General features: G+C 44.9%; 2 protein-coding genes across 20 annotated transcripts in view; one reads left to right on the top strand and one right to left on the bottom strand.

Annotated features, from left to right (window-relative positions):
* Apbb2 (amyloid beta precursor protein binding family B member 2) overlaps positions 1-12,787 on the top strand; it is a 369,114-nt gene extending 356,327 nt beyond the window's left edge. For 15 of the 17 annotated variants that reach the window (XM_021229678.2, XM_013116544.3, XM_013116550.3 and 12 more), the window contains 4 exons: positions 64-147; positions 1,805-1,920; positions 3,381-3,560; positions 8,861-12,787. In XM_021229678.2, the coding sequence (XP_021085337.1) occupies positions 64-147; positions 1,805-1,920; positions 3,381-3,560; positions 8,861-9,028 (548 nt within the window). In that variant the 3' untranslated portion in view covers positions 9,029-12,787. The remainder of the gene's footprint in view (positions 1-63; positions 148-1,804; positions 1,921-3,380; positions 3,561-8,860) is intronic. The other 2 variants (XM_005074369.4, XM_013116546.3) reach the window with 1 other exon arrangement.
* A 1,771-nt stretch (positions 12,788-14,558) lies between these two features.
* Nsun7 (NOP2/Sun RNA methyltransferase family member 7) overlaps positions 14,559-18,553 on the bottom strand; it is a 40,645-nt gene continuing 36,650 nt past the window's right edge. For all 3 annotated transcript variants that reach the window (XM_040747140.1, XM_040747141.1, XM_040747139.1), the window contains 2 exons: positions 16,678-16,801; positions 14,559-16,201 (listed from right to left, as the gene is read on the bottom strand). In XM_040747140.1, the coding sequence (XP_040603074.1) occupies positions 15,569-16,201; positions 16,678-16,801 (757 nt within the window). In that variant the 3' untranslated portion in view covers positions 14,559-15,568. The remainder of the gene's footprint in view (positions 16,202-16,677; positions 16,802-18,553) is intronic.

The raw sequence follows: 18,553 nt of genomic DNA, 5'->3' as shown, positions 1-18,553 counted from the left end.
AGCTGGCTGGCTTTCCCTGTCTCCTGGAACTACTGAGAAACGCATTGCTTCTGTTCCCTGTAGTAGATTTTCCAACACCAAAGACGGAGCTGGTACAGAAGTTCCTCGTGCAGTACCTGGGCATGTTACCTGTAGACAGACCTGTCGGTAGGTACAACTTCCCGAGGCTTCCAAAGCTTCCAAGAGCTGTGGGTTCACCCAGGAGGGTGAGGGGCCACTGGATCACTCCTCATCTTGCCCTGACTCCTGCTGCTGTGGTGACATAGCCTGGACGCATGGTCATCTTGATCACATGGGTAATGAGGGCCAGCTAACCTTGATTTGATGTGTGGTCCCAGCATGCAGAGACTCCGAGGGGACTGGCGTGTTTCCTGTTGTCCCAGTATTCCAGAATTGAGCAGCCCAGGACTGCAGAGTACTCTGGCTTCCAGCTCTAGGGCCAGGCCCCTGCCTCCATTCTTACCCACTGGGAACAGGAAGGGAAGACTAATGGCACCCCCATATCTTTGCTTGTTTGTTTTTTTGGTTTTCAAGACAGGATTTCTCTGTGTAGCTTTGGAGCCTGTCCTGGAAGTCTTCTGTAGACGAGGCTGGCCTCGAACTCACAGATATCCGACTGCCTCTGCCTCCCGAGTGCTGGTATCAAAGGAATTCCGTCACCACCACCCAGCAAGCCTGTGTGTCTTTACACGGTGACCCAGAAGTGGTGTCGCCAGTGTTCAGGTCCTACCCCAGGAACTGAGGTGCTCTGCTTGCCCTGGTTCACGGAGAGGCTGAGATCTGTAGCTTCTCCCTGGCTGGAGGAGGCGGTGGAGAAGTCAGTGCTCTGCTGGGGATAAAGTGAAGCTCTCTCTGGGCAGCAGTTCCGCAGTTCCTCAAAGCATTCACGACTATAACCGTTGTTTGACCACACCTGCCCCGCCTCACAAGTGCTGGGATTAAAGACGCCCACCACCATCACCAGGCCTGTGTGGGATTAACACGAATGCTAATAATAGGCAGAGAGAGACAGCAAGCAAGAGTTGATTTGAGGCTAGGCTGTAGGGAACATAGGGAGTAGCCCCCTAAGAGTTACAGGCGTGCTGAAAATATTCTAAAATTGATTTGATGGTCACGCTGTGAATATATTGAGAACCACTGAGTAGTATGCTTTAAAAAGTGAATTCCACGTGACTTATATGACAATAAAGTTGTTACATCTGAGCAGGCAAGATAGCTCAGGGGGCAAAGGACAACTGGAAAGCTGTCCGCTGACATACACACACATGCTGTGTCATGTGCTCACACACACACAATACACAGATTTAGTTTGTTTTAAACGTGTTTGTTCTGCAACTAGCAGAGGAACCCCACTGGACAGTATGTAGTGTTTCTGTAACGGGGCCCTCAACTCTGGCCTGACTAAGTGTCAGTGTGGTGAAGGAGGGCCTAGCAGTCTGGTGGATGCCGGCTTCTCTTGGGTCTCCTTCCCCGGGCTCTCAAAAGACAGGGTTGAGGTTGGAGTGTCCTAGTCTCATAGACAGTACAGGGACACACACACACATGCACACACACACACACACACACACACACACACACACAGAGGCATGCATGCACACTCGCACACCTGTACATACACTGGATTCTTGGAGGTGTTCATGACTCTACTGGAAAAACTGTTTTTGTTTCTGTTTGTTTTTTGTTTTTTCTGAGAAAACTTGAGAATAAAGTGATAAGTGGCCGACTCCAGGAGCTACAAAGGTCACGTTACTGAGTGATTGGGCCAGCATTAGAGTGAATTTTCCATTGCCCTTTCTGTCTGTAGGCATGGACACCCTGAACAGTGCCATAGAAAACCTTATGACCTCATCTAGTCAGGAGGATTGGCCTTCTGTGAACATGAACGTGGCAGATGCCACTGTGACAGTCATCAGTGAAAAGGTGAGGAGTTGGGGGACGCTGGCTTGTGGGCTGTGGGGGAGGTTTTGGATACAATGGTCTTTCACAAGGCCTGGAAACAGAGTCAAGTCTTGCCTTCTTGGAGGTTATACTGACTTGTGATTAAAATGACCTACATTCATAGAAGATTTGGGGCTTTGTCTAGGTCTAATTGTGCCTTCCTTGTGAGGACCTGGAAACCTCTATCCTGATAGACCGATTCTGCCTTCCTCACTTGCTCCAGAGATTAAAATTATTCAAGGTGGCACTTGGCACGAGCATTAGCTTACTGGGGATGTTGGTTTTGTTTGGACTCTGGTGTGGAGTAGACCGTGCTGTCTGGGGTTGGGTGCAAACGTTGCTTGTGCTAGGGAAGCCCATTGATATATTACTTCTGGAGAACAGATCATTGATCATCCTGACAGGTTGGCGTTAGCCTCAACCCAGATTATCCCATCGTAGTGATTGAACGAAGTCACTTGTCTAAGATCAAATTGGAAACACAGGACAGGCAGTCTGAGTCCAACACACTTTACAAAGGTGTATGAAGCACATGTGCTGGGGAGACCTCAGGTCATAGACACATCCCAGCTTCTGCCACCAACAAGTCACCGTCACCCACTTCACCCCCATCGGTGGGCAGAATATTGCCCTACCTCTCTGCTTGTGCTGGATTTCACTCTGCTCCTAAAGTATGCTGCTGCGCCCTCTCCACTGCCGTGTTCTGGCTGGTGCAGTTCCCTCCCTGTACCACCCCTTTCCCCGTACCCTCTCTCCAAAAGTCCAGGTCCAGCATCTCTTCCCCAAACCTCCTGACCTCTCTGTCCAGGGTAGTCTGCCTGTGAGATGTCTCACTCCTGAATGAATATTTAACAAGCCAGAGTCTAGCTGTGTTTACTAATGCACACATTGCCCGTGGTTGCTGCCATGGATGTCAGCTATGAATCACACACATATCTTTATTCTGCCGTGTGTGTGTGTGTGTGTGTGTGTGTGTGTGTGTGTGTGTAGTAGGAGGGGGTAAATTGACAAATGTGTTGATTAAGCAGCATTTTATCTTCCACAGTGTTGGAGATGATTTGATGCTTGAGTAAAAATCGATGGAGAGAGACTTGTGAATCTTCTTCTCCTGGACCCTCGACCCTCGAGGTTCACATAGACCAAGAGGTCTTGAGCCACTGAGTGTCCTGCACTGGGCAGTATATAGAAGTATATCTGACATTGTTCCTCACACAACAAAGAGCAGATGTGGGCTGTGGTGGATAGAGAATGGGGAACACATCCCATCCACAACAGCAGTGTGAGTCACTGTGAGACAAGATACCAGGAGGCACCCACGCCAGTGATGTGAGTCCTACCGGGCTCTGCCAGCTGGGTTCTCTGAGTTATTTTAGGTGTGAAGTTTTTGCTGATGGCTGTCTGGCTTCCCAGAGAGTACAGGTGCTGAATGATGTCTCTTGCAGAGCGAAGAGGAAGTCTTGGTGGAGTGTCGAGTGCGGTTTCTGTCCTTCATGGGTGTCGGGAAGGACGTCCACACATTTGCCTTCATCATGGACACTGGGAACCAGCGCTTTGAGTGCCACGTGTTCTGGTGTGAGCCTAATGCCGCCAATGTGTCAGAAGCTGTCCAGGCCGCCTGCATGGTGAGAAAGCCTACTCTGTGCTCAACCCACCCTGACCTGCTTGTTCTAGATGCTGTATGTTAGAGCGGAGATCCTTATGTAAATCCAAAAGCCCTCTATTTTATAGCACTCTCATAGTTGTGGGCAGAGTCTGTTAAGACTGGCAGAGCACACCTCAGGAGTCAGGGCTCTGTAGAGAATCAGTAAGACTTAAGTGTCATCTATTCTGGGCCCCTAATTAATAATTTCAGTATGTGATCAAGAAATGCTAGTTGTGTGTGAGTTATCAAAGTCTGCCTTCAAAGCAGTATCTTTTAAAAAAATTAACAAGTGATTCTTTTGTCCGTGGTTGTTTTCAATGCCTTATTATTATCTGTTTATTATTTATCTCTTAATCCTCACAACAACCGTAACTGGTAGTTGGTTTTGTTTATGAGATAAGAGAACAGAGGCACACATACCTTTAATCCCAGCACTTGGGAGGCAGAGGCAGGGAGCTCTCTGTGAGTTCAAGGCCAGCCTGGTCTACAGAACGAGTTCCAGGACAGAGAGAGAGAGAGAGAGAGAGAGAGAGAGAGAGAGAGAGAGAGAGAGAGAGAGAGAGAGAGAGAGAGAGAGAGAGAGAGAGAGAGCGTCAGCCGCACAGCCCCAGCCCCATGGTCCATGGTGCTAGGTCACAGGGTTCTTCCCAGCATGTCTGATTTGAGATGAAAACATCTCTTCGTTGAGCAGATGTGCTCCGGGCACCTTTCAGGCACACATTGCAGAATTTGTGGTCAGAGACAGGAACCGTGAAAGTGGGCACCAGGGCAGTTCGGGTCGGTCTCTGGAACCGGTGGAAGAAATAGGACGCCTGTCATGAAAGACTGGTGAAGTTTGACTCTCTCCAGCAAAGATTATCAAGTAGGAACTGGTCATCTCTAGCTTCTAGAGCTTTTAGGGTGTGGTTTTTGAAAAGGTCTCACAGTAGCCCAGGTTGGCCTGGACCTCATCGTGTAGCCTAGACTGGTGTGGTGATATCTTTCTTCCACAAATTAAGCCTTTCTGAGGGTCAGAGAATGGAGCTTGCCACTAGCTAACCATAGAGGTCTGTACAGACAAACAGGAAGTGACATAGCTGGGCAGAAACAGGATATAATCAGGGAGACACAGGAAATTGCTCTCCTCTTCTCTTCTGAGATGCTTAAGAGGTAAGGTGTGCTGTGGCTTGCTCCTCTCTGATCTCTCAACATTTCCCTCTATGTCTGATTCTGGCCTTTTATTGTCTAGACCAATTAAGAACTCCTTTTACAGACTGGCTTCAAACTCTCAGCAATCCGATGCCTCAGCCTTCCTAGCAATGGGACTATAAGCGTGTGCCACCACTTCCCGCTCATACTGGGGCTTTAAAATAGGATTCCATCCAAAAGGAAGACAATCCGTCTTCCTGCTGATCTTTCCTGGCGAGAGCGGGTTTAAAGTACATCTTGAGGTGTAGCAGTCAACTCAGGGGCTCTCAGCTAGTGTAGACTAGAGAGACAAGGAGAGTGCTCCTCAGGAGGCAGCCAGAAGAGCTAATGAGGCTGTGACCTCTGAGTGATGAGGTGGAGCACTTCCTCATGTGGGCATGGAGGAGTCCCTTCTCTGTGTCACTAGGGTGCACAGACCCCAGGGAGCCCCAAGTGTGAGTCAGGGAGGTCAGGTGGGAGAGGCACAGAATGTAAAACCGCATGGTAGTGTGGAAAGAGCTCTCAATGGAGGGGACTGTACTAGACGGAGAAGGAATTGACAGAGAGAGCTCTGAAAGTGGGGCTAAGACAGTCTGTCAAGGGAGTTGTCTCAGGGACAACACTGGCTGGTCTGTGAGCTTGGTTAGTTTAGGATGGAGGCAATCTGCACACTCGTGCTAAAGAACACACATATAACGTGTGCCCCGTGGTGACATTTCTGTGAATGACAGGCCGCACATAAGACAGTGGTTTCATGAAATATAGCGGGGTTGGGAACTACCTATTGCCTACAGCACATTTGTGGGTTTGTTTGTTTTCAAGGGTTTTCAATTTTCAGTCCTCTGTGTAAAAGTTTGCAGCACCCTGGCAGGTCAGCCACGAAGACTCTTACCTCTCTTGCCTTTACCCCTCTTTGTTGTCCTCAGCAGTGCTCCTCTCTGTCATCCCCACTGCTGGCCTCGGCAGTGCTCCCCCCTCACTGTCATCCCCACCGCTGGCCTCGGCAGTGCTCCCTCCCTGTCATCCCCACTGCTGGCCTCGGCAGTGCTCCATCACTGTCATCCCCACTGCTGGCCTCGGCAGTGCTCCTCCCTGTCATCCCCACTGCTGGCCTCGGCAGTGCTCCTCACTCTCATCCCCAGCTCCTTTTGCCGTCCTCTTGGCGTCTTTTTCCTCTCATATAGGCCATGTCTTGCAAGGTTGCATTGGGCTCATTTTTCCTTGCACAATCCAAGGAATCATAAATCACACCAAAGCCAGTTGTGTCATCCCCAGAATGAGTTCCGAATCCAGATTTCTTTTAAAGACATCTGGTGTGGTTTTACACATTTTGTACATCCTCCTGACTGCTTTCCTAAATTTCCGTCTTAGGTATTCACCAGGGTGAAGGACGTTGGTGACTATTTAGACAGCGGAATAGGAAAAGAGCAAATTAGTTACAGGTACCTCTGAGGCCAGTGAGCCGGTCATCGGGTGAAGAAAGGTACTCGCCACCAAACCTGGTGACCTCATTTTGAGCCGTGGCCCTGGAGCCCATGTGAGAACAGACCAGCTCCCACGAGTTATCCTCTGACTTCCACACGTGTGCTGTAGCACACACACGCATGTGCTCACACACCCGAACACGCACGCGCCCATGAACTTTCTTTTTTATCTTTCGGGCGCTGTTAACTCGGGGAGGGGAGGGGAGGAAGAGAGACCTGGGACCCACACTCCTTCTGGTTCCCACTTAGAGGTCCTCAGTGGCAGGGGTGTCCTCTGACTGCTGTGTATCCGATATTAACGCTCACAAGCCTGGATGTCAAGGAGCAGGGCTAAGGGGAGAGCAGCGGGGGAGTGCGGGAGTTGAGGTGAACCTGGGAGCCAGGTGTAGAGCCTTTAGGTGGGAGGAAGGGGCTTTGGGAAATAAACAAGTGCTATTCAGTCAGGCAAAAGCTAGATATTTTACAAAGTTGAAATGGAGCATAGCAGATGGTTTGGGTCTAAAATGAATGGCTTTCACTCTTAATTATACATTTTAAATGCTAATGGCAGTTAGCTAATTAGTTTTATCAGTGGCTACAGTTTTGTTTTTCCATATTCCCAGACTCATTTTTCCACTTGAAAACACTTTTTTTTAATAAAAATTTTATTAATGCATCCAGCTGGAGTAGCTCAGGCAGTGATATAGAAGGCATGTGGGGACAGTCCACTACACTCTGATCCAGCTGGAGTAGCTCAGGCAGTGATATAGAAGGCATGTGGGGACAGTCCACTGCACTCTGATCCAGCTCTCCCCAATGAAGGGTTCCCTTCTTCATTCCAGTCCATGTCATTCTTCATCTGGGATACTTACACATGGATTTGTACTGTAGGAGCTATGGTAGTGACACATTCTTTGGAATTCACTTCTAAGGCCCATTTTGCAGCTGTGTCTGTCCTATAGCCCTAAGTGAAGACACTTTAGTCACATTTCAAATGGGTCAGAGGGGATTTTTTATTTATGAATCTCATTAGTTCTGTGCAGTTTTGATTCATGATATACATACAAAGCTACTGTCTGTAATTTCAAGTCCAGGGCTCAATGTTACCACGCATGCCTGCTGATAAATTGATGCTTTAGGGGTGTGTGATTGGTGATGCAGACCTAGCAAGATGTTCTTCCCTGAGCAGACATGTAGTAACATCTTTTCATGTGTATTGCGTTGAAGGGACCAGTTTTCTGGCCTGTGGGATATGAGAGACTACTCTAAGCTGCAGTTCCTTGTTTTGGTGGGTGTTTTCATGTGTTTGAGAGAGAAGCAGCTGTAACTGGGCCAAGACATCTGTTGACATTTCACTTCACTTGTGAAGATGAGAAAGAAATGGTAAACCTCATCTTTTTCATCTAGCATGGAAGAATTACTTAACTTTCTACGAGTACAAACACAAGTGGAATGTTTTGATGTATTTCTCTTTTAAAAGTTTTTATTGCCAGGTGGTGGTGGCACATGCCTTTAATCCCAGCACTCAGGAGGCAGAGACAGATGGATCTCTGTGAGTTCCAGGCCATGCTGGTCTACAGAGTGAGTTCCAGGACAGCCAGGGCTACACAGAGAAACCCTGTCTCGAAAAGAAAAGAAAAACCGTTTTTATTAGTGTACGTGTGTACATGGTGTGTGTGAGAAAGAGTGCCTAGTACACAGGTGCCCCGTGTGGAGGTCAGTGGACAGCATCTGGGAGTCCTCTCCTACTGTGGGTTTCTGGCATCAAACTCGGGTTGTTAGGTTTGAGCACCAAGTACCTTTACCTGCCATCTCAGCAGGCCTGTGCTGTTATATTTCTGAAGGATAGATATGCCCGTATTGCCAATGCTAATGGCGGTCTGCTTTGCTTTGTTTTTTAATCTCTTACAGTTTATACTCGAACATAAAAGAGATACTGAAATCTCAATACAACATTTTCTATTAAAGTAGGAAACAAGAGACGGGAACAAATATGTGTTGCCTGACTTGTTTGAGGCTTTCTGTAGTTTGCCTCATTCTTTATTCTCAAGTACTTTAAAGGCACTAAGGGTTGGAGAAATGCAATAGAGCCTGGATACAGACGGTGCCCTTTCTAGCATGCCGTGTCACAAGCACTTACCTGTGTGTACAGGTGTGATGGAAAACTTAGTTAACGCCCTCTCTCTACTAATAATTCTTTCCATTTGGTTAGCTTTTGACTGTGAGCGGTGACTGGAAAGGAAGGGAGGCCAAACAGCTGTGGGAAACATCCCACACTAAGAATGAAATGAATGTGGACTGCAGGTGTGCTCAGTGGTAGAGCCTTGCCTTGAAAAACCAAGGGCATGACGGGATCAGTCTTCACCACCACACAATAGAAATGGTAGTCGTATGGGGGGAGGGGAGGAGTGGCTGCACTAGGAATGGTGATGAAAGTAATAGCAGATGGTGGTGGTGTGGGGGGTGGTGGGGGTGGTGGGGTGGGGATGGGGGTGGTGGGGTGGGGATGGGGGTGGTGGGGTGGGGGTGAATTCCTACTTAGGAGCCACCAGGCCACTAACTTTTGAGGGTCAACATATTGGCAGCGAATCACAAGCACAGTAACCAAGAAGAATGTTACCTAAAATGCCGCCTGCTTGTTTTATTCCAGTTGCGGTATCAGAAGTGCTTGGTAGCCAGGCCACCTTCACAGAAAGTTCGACCTCCACCCCCGCCAGCGGACTCCATGACTAGAAGAGTCACAACTAATGTAAAACGAGGGGTCTTATCTCTCATTGACACTTTGAAACAGAAACGCCCTGTCACAGAAACGCCCTAGCATTGAGTCTGGGGGCTCAAGGATTCTGCCACTTACTCCTGAAGATCAAACATCTACACTAAAGAAGCCGACAGCTGGCCTTCCTCCATTCTGTTGCTGATGCTCTGTCTCCAGAGAATTTATCCCTAACCGAACATGTTAGACAAGCATGTGATCTCGACTTGCCACCATCGTGTGACATGAAAAGAAGCATGAGGTTTTTTGTTTTGTTTTGTTTTGTTTCTGTAAGTTACATCATGGGCAGTGGAAGGTCTTTTTTTTTTTTTACTGTAAATATTGTGAACAGAACTTCACACGTACTCAGAAGAATGTGGCCACAGCCTTCCTAGAGAACTAACACTACGTCCCTGGAGTGAACCATGCCCGAGCTCGTTTTGCTGTCCTCTTGATTGGCTCTGCCGTACACAACCTCGGGGTCCCGCGGCACGTTGCCCTGTTTTCAGCTTTTAAAGCATCCAGACCCTGAGGAACAGATGCCACTGACTTGCTGTAAAAAGAAAGTGACGCGTTTGGGTTTTAGTTTTTCATAAAAGTGAACCCGTCGGTTGACAAAATTAGCTGTTGGCATCAGTACAGACATCAACCAGTCACTTTCCTCAGCGAGTTCTCTGATGTATAGACACCCTTTCATGTCTACAGCTGTTTGGGGTGCTGGGCAAAGGAAAACTTTAAAATTGATAGAAAACAAAATTTGAGGAATTCAAATCAAGAAAAAAAAAGCCTTTCTTTTCAGCTGGTTTTCAAACCGGTTATTTTAAAAAAGAGATTAACAGAATCATAATGCATTTGGGATGGGACATATTTCAAACTTCTGCCTTACGTTGTACAATGCAGCTAGAGCATTAAAGAGTACTATGGCCATTCTTCACCCACACCTGAAAATGAAATATTCCCACACTTTCCATCCTTAGTTTGATAACGAGCTAATATGCAATTTAGAGTTGAGGAAATGTCATTTATCTCTGTCACACACTATGATTTTAGATCTCCACTGTATGATTCTTGTAAGTTCACATCCTGGAGGTAAATGTATTCCCAGGATTCCCTATCTGCCACAACCTTTCTCTATGCTTTTTGTCCAGAAAGCTGTCTAGCCATCATATATTGTCCATGGCAACAAATTTAAGTTGTATTTTTCCTGAATTTATGTATTTAATGTTAGAAATTGGTAAGATTTGACTAGCTATGTTTTAAGATTTCTATTTTTTTCCATTTTGCTTTCAAGATTTTTTTTCTTATCAGAGCAAAATCTACACAGAAATAATGGGTTGTTTGATAGTGTCCCCCAAATATCATTTTATGTAGCCAAGAAACCTAACTATAAAGATACACAAATTTAGACTCTTACTACATTATTATTTTAGGAAGTTGCAAAGGAGATCAATCTTACTCTTATTTACTTTTAATGTCAAAATTGATATCTTATAGAAGCAATGCTTTATGTTTATACACTGTTTTGCAGTTGTCAGAATGCTTCCCAGGTTTTATCACATTTGAGCCTTACAAGGTAGAAAAGGTACTAAACTCACTGAAGAAATCACAATACACAGTACCTAGAGGCTAAATGAGTGGCCTAGGATTGCGACAAAGTCCTTGAGAGCCAGAAGCAGGGCCCGCATCCAGATTTTGCCACATTACATGCCTCCTCCACACAGCCAGGAAGACCCTTCACAAATGACTCTGGGTCCATGCAAGGAAGAACAGATACTGAAAATACTGTCAGGCAACTGCACAATTCCCAGGTGTGTTAAGGAAAATGTCCAGTCTGTGTACAGAGTGGCTGTCATTGTTAAGACAATTGTCCTTTCTCAGTCCAGGACTGTGTGTCCTCAAATGTGTTGTAGAGGACAAATAAATGTCTGTCCTCAGCAGCCTGTTCCAAGCTGAGATTTTCTAGAAATTACATTGCTTGTGGCCCTCAGCCACCACGGAGCATGGTGAGGTGAGTGAGAGCCCTCCACCTGTGGGTCCCTCAGAAAACCCGTGGAGTTAGATGCAGAGAACCTGGGCTGTTCGCTGGCATCCACACATGACAATAAAAGCAATGCTACTTGTTAACACTCGGTGCCAACTTGCACACTAGCTGAAGTAACCAGTGCCACCTGAGAAATTTCTGCATTAAGAAGACTTTACTGTGCCCAGAGGAAAACTGCTCAGAATCTAGTTATCCTGGCCTCTCATTTTAAGCTCCACGGTGAAATGTTCTAAGGCACTCAGCTTCAAAACTCAAAGTAATCCAGTTTCTATAGGAAGTCTCTACCCGGTCCCTGTTCATTTCTAAGACCTACATTTGTTTCTTTTCAGGATCAAGAATACTGAGCTAGCTTTAAGTAGCAAACTGATTTATATATGCAATTTCAGGGTGCAGTAAGATGAATAATAGCCTTTACGTATGAAGAACTCTTACTGCAGCTGTTTTGTTTTGAAAATAGCTTTGTGTACTAAATGCAGGTTGATTTTGTAAAATGAATTATGTTAAGCAGTATGTTCAGACAACTTTCTGCCATGGCCAAAAAGTATGTATGAAAGTATGTTTGCGTTTGTTTGTGAAGGGATGCCAATGTTTTACCTGAGATCGTAGTGATTCTTCAGTTATCTATGCATTCTTTATATCCGTGATTCGGTAAACAGGCAGCCGTGTTCACTATGCCTCGTGTGTCTTATCATTTTCTTAATTAACTTGTTAAATACAGCTTAAAATATTTTTATTTTATTTATTCTATTTTTACTGAAATATACTGCATTGTTGTGTTAATGTATTCTCTTTCCTGGGTAATAATGTCAGTGTACCCGGGTCTGAGTTATCTCAGTGAACTACATTGCCTAAAAGGTGGTTTTGTAATGATTTGTAGTCACATTTCTATTGGGATATGTAGAAGCAAGGGCAAAATGCTTAAAGTTCCTTTTATTTTTTAAAAGCAACTAGGTAGATATGCTCTGACCACCTTACCTGTGCTCCTCGGCCGCATCAGCGTGGTAGCCAACATGCCTATGGGCTAAGAACTTTTCTCCGTAGACTGAGGCACTGTGCGGTGCTTCAATTTTATACCCTTCACGTGTGTACTTCACCAGAGATGCACATCTGTCCACGTGCCCTGTGTTTCCTCCTGGATTCAAGATCACCCATAGCTAATTAGAACCACTGTTTGTCTGTCTGTCTTACTGCATGAAGGGACATTAGACCCATTTCCATTAAAACAAATTCTTGGTGATACAACTGTTGGCACTGCTACTTTTTTTTTTAAATCCACATTAGGCATTTGAAAAAGACACATAACAGACCACTCACAACAGGGCCACTTACAGCCCCAAAGCTTCCCTTAGCATATGGCACACTCACTTTATGAACATTGCAACACAAGGTTTCAAAAGCCACTTGGAAAAATGTCTCCCTGACATTAGCACAATTGAATCAACCCAAAAGCTCTCTATTGGCCAGGCTTAACCTAACATCTGATGTGCTCACTGCCAGTAAGAAAGCAATTAAACTTGTTTCAGCACACCGGGGGTGTGGCTAAGTGGTAGGGCGCTTGCATAATATGCAGATCTGAGTTTAATCCCTGGAACCACGTTGGGGGTGGGGTTGCATTTCAAGGCAAAGATCTTGACTTCCACCATCTGTGAGAGCATTGCCAGGCCGCCACGTCAGCCACTTCCTCCTGAAAGGACACCTTGTTTTCGTTTTGATGCCTTTTGCTGTGGACCACGTTTACACATTTAAATGTAAAATGTTGTGAGAATAAATGTAGCTGCATACAATGTTTGACTCGTTTATCTGACAGCATGGCCACATATATAAGAAACATACAAACTTAGTGTCTCTACAGTAGTTATTTTATTTTTGTATTATTCCGACTCCAAATTAAACTTTTTAAAAATCATTTTAGTAATGTAAGATTCTGCTTTCATTAGTGTTTTCCCTCTTGGTGAGAATGAGCTAGTTTAACTTTGAGTAATTGCTTGCCCTTACTCTTTGGTCAGTAGAGACAGCTAGCATTCTGAACACATCTAGTCATCAGTTGGAATTTTTTGTGAGCAGTCTTTTAGGGTTAAGGTATTTCAGCACACACAAGAAGTCTGCCTTTCATTCCTGTAAGAATGACAATAGAAGTGGGAAGGGCATTAACCCCCAAATGAAAGGCGGTAACTCGAGAGTCAGTTGGGTCTGGTTTAACTCCCTCACACACAGAAGAAAAATAATTAAAAGTATACATTTTATTCATTCCTTGTCTTGTGTTGTTTTGTCTTTGAGATTGACCTCATCATGTAATCCAAACTGGCCTCGAACTCCTGCCCCAGCCTCCTGAGTACTGGGATTACAGTATGCCACCACACTCCACCTTCTCTTGTGCTGCTAAAGACAGTAACTCTCAATGAACGGCATCCTGCTTCCAGGGGTTTTACACTGGTAATAGTTTCAGGTGAGAATCTGAATTTGTTTGGGCAAGGCTCAGGGTTCAATCCCCAGTACCACAAAGTAAATAAATAAATTGAAAAAATATGAATTGTTGCTGCAGTATTTAAATACTAGTAGTCTGATTATGTTTTCATTTTGCAGCACTTCAAGCTCAAGAAAGTACAAAGCAAATTAAAAGACAGAGTGACCAGCAATCTTCACCAGAGTTCACTCATGTTGCTTTTATCCTGTTTTCCTTCTTTCTTTATCAGTAAATAATTGATCTGTCTTCCCAAGAAGATTGCCAAAGAAGAGCATACAAGCTTAATAGATGAATGATTCCATTCGGGATCTCCATGAATGTGCAAAGAGAAAACTAACTTAGTGCAAGTCAGGAGACACTGAAGTGACTAAAAGTGGTGACACAGTCACACACTGCTAGAGATCAGAAAATACCCGAGCCTCCAGGAGGCAGGCAGTTAACCAAGGAAATACACTTGAAAATAAAAATCTTCAGCCCGGTAGAATGGCTTTCAGCCTGAGCTCCCTTGCTGGGATGAAATGACAGCTCTGCTCTGGATGATGGTAAATTAATTTGAAGAGATGTGTGCTTTATATCTTGGTAAAATACCTAAGCAATGGAAGCAGTGTAGGCTTGTATTTTGTAGGTCTGGGGATGGAAACTGGCACCTGGTATCTGCTAAGCAAGGCCTCCACTGCTGAGCCATCTCCCAGCCCAAACAAGATATTGCTGAGCAGCTCAGGCTAGACCGTACCGGGGAAGGAAACCCTCTGCCTGTTTCCTAAGTTCGGCGCATTCTAAGAGTCATAGCCAGAAAGACTTCTCCGGAATATAAATATAAACCTCTTGAAGTATAAACTCATTTTCTTCACCCACAGATTTTAATGGAAAATATAAATCTTTGGCTGAAAGGAAACTGCACTATGAAAACTAAACCCAACAATCCTTTGTCCTTCCCAGTTCAAGCGAGCCAAGAAAAACCACTAGAGCTAAAACAGATCCCAGTGTACTAAACTAAGCATTATTTAGCACTCACTCACACTTCTCCACAACTGGGTTCTGGAGATAAAGCTTTACATTCAAACTCCACATGTGTTGGAACTCTTTAAAAAGAAGTTTGTAGTCATAACTTTATTTAATGTCAAACAATTTCTGTTGCCATGATGAAAAAAATCAGACCCAGAAATGACAATTGGTAGGCAATTGTTACTATAACTAAGAGTAATTGACATTTAATGTATTAACATAGTGCTCTAATGTATTTTAATTGGGCATCAGAAATGAGTTACCAAGGTTTGATCACTGTGTGCCATAGAAATGACTTGTATATTTGGCTGTATCACCTGATCTTTGCATAAAAACAGAAATCTTGAGTTTTCTCAATGATACATTGCTTGTATTCAGCAGTTAGACCTCTTTCTCAGAACAAGAATGCTTAGATAGAGTTTGCTTGCTGTCCTTTCCCAACAGCGTGTGGATAAACAGAAGGCAGGGATTATTGTGTGCAGTCTACTCCAGACTCTAGAATTCTCCAGAAACATTTTTTTCTGTATGGACATCTGGACTGTGCACAACTGGCACTGGGGATCTCCTGTGCTTCCTAGTCCTACCCAAATCTCAGTTCATTACAGAACCTTCTGGCATGCCCTGTTTCAGGAACAGTGGGATGCTTAAGGAAAAAACTGGCCTCCATTGGGATTCAAGAGGCTTCACCAACAGTAACTGCCTGGCTAAGGAGTGGTCTCCACGTCCTGGCTGGAGCTGGAGTGGCCGGAATAGGGCAGGACTTTGTACGACTCCCTCAGTGAAGTCTGCACAGCAGCCCGCTAGAAGGTGTGCTCTGTTCCCTTCAGTAAGACAGCTGCTTAGTCCACACTTTAAACGAGGAGTGAGACAAGCTCTGCCAGCTCATCAGTCTGCAGCTGGGCATCCTAAAACAGATCAACGCTGAGCTGACGAAGCCTTGGCTTGCTCACCCAGTCCCCTCCATTAGTATTTCTCATCCGTCTTCATTCTCTGGAGGTAAAATTGCACTAGAAGATACTAAGCGACCTAAAGCCCCAGTATCTTGTGTTACAGTGTCTAAACATAAATCCCAGCCAGCCTGGAGGAAGGGCCACAGTCAAAGCCATGGTCTGGGATGCCTGAGAAGGGAGGGAGTTGTGTTTTCTTTAGGTTTCTCCCCTCTTTTGGGTGCTGATGATGTAACATAGCTGGGCATGCAAGCCTTTGACCCAACCAAACGATAGTATAAGTGGTTTGCTGGCATCTGAGATCTGGCCCCCTGGATGGAGAACGGGAACATCACAGGAGGCAAAACGATCTCAACAGATTTCAGAGGAAACACTTTGCCTTCTGGCCGAGTTCGTCTCAAGATCATCTGCCGTTCTTCTGGCCTGGAAGGACAAGTGTTCTTCGTCAGTGTGGTCACTAAAGGATTGGTGGCAGGCTTGTTGGGTTTTCTGACCTGGGAGGAAGTACCCACTTGAGACACAGTTTTTGATGGGAGAGGTGTTTTTGGTGTGAACGCCTCGATTCGGGAAGTACCCGCTTTACTTTCTCGGTTCAGGAACTCAGTGATTTTCATTTGGATGTCATTGTTATCATTAGCAGGAGCTTTGGGCAGTGACATTTTGGATTTCTTCCTCTTCTTCTCCCGTTTGGATGTCTTCCCAACATCAACTCCATCCAGTAGACCTTTGGCCGCAGCTCGGGCCAGAACATCCTTCACAGACACGGTCTCGGACGGGTCTCGCTGCAATGAAAGTGACAGCTGTTAATGTTGGAGGCCACCATCAGTGTGAAGATTTTAAATATCTGTCAGTGATTCAGTGAAGATTAAAACATACTAAAGTAAATGTTTTTTAGGTCTCAGACCCTAACGTAACTAATAAATCCCCCAAAATAACATTTTTCTTAGTTCAGCTTCCCCATTTACAAACCTCATAAGAATCACACTGCTATTTCTTATATGTTAAGGAAGGAAGATACAGTAGACAGTTGGCAAACTGCCGGGAGAGGCACAAGCAGAGGGCAAGCCAAGAGGAATGCTGAGGAGAAGTATGGAATGCATGATCGAATGCCACCAGCGATAATCCTGTCCTGCCCTCCAGATACTCATGAAATACAAGCAGCCACAGCAAAATGAGCATGAAGTGGGTTCCGATGGCAAGAGTTTTTTGTTTTCGATTCCAAAGTACGTCATGGACCAGGAGTTTTCTTCCTTCTTACCTCTCTTGTTAAAATAGAAAGAAAGCAACCGTTGGTAACATCGGATGGTTCCACTCTGAAAAATTTGTCCATGGACAATTGTATTTCTTTTAAGGAGCACAACGGAAGAACAGGAGGACTGAGTCTAGGAAAAGAAACATCCAAGTTAAACTGGCTGCTTCTCTAAGAGAGGAAGACAGTAGTCTTCCACTCTATTTCTGTTTGCCCATCACTTAAGTAAAAATCTCAAATAAGAAAAAAGGCTAAAGCTTTCTTCCCCCAGATCTTAAATTGAAAGCTCAGTATTTCATATTAGCTCATACTTTGTTATACTTCCAATGTCTCTAAACAACTATGCCAAGAATAGCCTCAGTGAAGACTCTCTAAGGGTTAATGTGTTATGGACATAGGCGAGTGCAGCAATCACAAATGACGGATGTATAATAGCAGGACTGGAGATGCAGCTCAAGGAGTGGCGTGCTTCCCTAAGACACAGGAAGCCATGGGTTGGATCCTGAGCACTGCATAAACTGGGCACAGTGACACAGACCTGGGACAGGGACAGGAAGGACAGAATTTCAAGATCATAGTTAGCTACATAGCCTGTACAAGGCTAGCTCCTGGGCTGCAGAAGACCCTATCTCAAAGCAAACAAGCAACTACAGCAGCCAGCAGGGCTGGTGAGATGATTCAGCAGGCAAAAGCACAAATCTGATGCCCTGCATTCACTTTTGGTCACACATATAAGAAGAGCCAAACTGACTTCCAAGTCGTCCTCTGACCGCCACATATATTCTCTCTGTATTATTCTCTCTGTCTGTCTGTCTGTCTGTCTGTCTGTCTCTCTCTCTCTGTCTGTCTCTCTCCCTCTCTCTCTGTCTCTCTCTCTGTCTCTCTGTCTCTCTCTCTCTGTCTCTCTCCCTCTCTCTCTGTCTCTCTCTCTGTCTCTCTGTCTCTGTCTCCCTCTGTCTCTGTCCCTCTTTGTCTCTGTCTCCCTCTCTCTGTCTCTCTCTGTCTCTCCCTCTCTCTCCCTCTTTCTCCCTCTCTCTGTCTCTGTCTCTCTCTCCCTCTCTCTCCGTCTCTCTCTGTCTCTCTCTGTCTCTGTCTCTCTCTCCCTCTCTCTCTGTCTCTATCTCTCTCTCTCTCACACACACACACACACACACACACACAGTTCAAGAATACACCACACACACAAAGTTCATGACTACACCACACACACTCAAAGTTCAACACTACACTAAACACACAAAGCTCAAGGGCATTCTCAACTACATAGTGAGTTTGAGACCAGCCTAAGATACATGAGAGCCTGTGTCACAAAAGAAAAGTATAAAATAAAGACTTTCTAACACAAAGAGAAAAATGTTTAACTATTAACATGTTTATAAGTACATTTAATTTCTTATTTAATATCATTTATAAATAAGATTAATGTTCATACTATGTTATTAAGCATAATATGATTATGGTGTTACTCATGCCTGCTGCACTCACTTATTTTGATAACTTACTTTTTTTTTTCCAAGACAGGGCTTTTCTGTGTAGCTTTGGAGCCTGCCTTGGAACTCGCTTTTAGACCAGGCTAGCCTGGAACTCCCGAGTGCTGAAATTAAAGGTGTGTGCCACTACTTCCTAGTTGATAACATATTTCTGTCTCCATATTTGGGGGTTAGAATATGTCTAATCAAAGCAATTAAACACTGTCCATATGAATTAAAGCATCAGGAATACTTCCTTCATTTTGTCTATTGTGAGATTTAAAACCAATTTAAAATTTATTTCATTATTTGCCTACTATGTGCAAAGCCCATGAATAGAACTGTAACTCACTTAGTTTACACATTAGGAAAACAAATCAACTTGCAATAATATAAATAAGACCAGGAATGAATGC

Source organism: Mesocricetus auratus, unplaced genomic scaffold (assembly GCF_017639785.1).
Source record: "Mesocricetus auratus isolate SY011 unplaced genomic scaffold, BCM_Maur_2.0 Super-Scaffold_100006, whole genome shotgun sequence".
In the NCBI taxonomy this organism is placed as follows: Eukaryota; Metazoa; Chordata; class Mammalia; order Rodentia; family Cricetidae; genus Mesocricetus; species Mesocricetus auratus.
The sequence above is the reverse complement of the archived record's forward strand: the minus strand, read 5'-3'. Positions and strand labels throughout refer to the sequence as shown.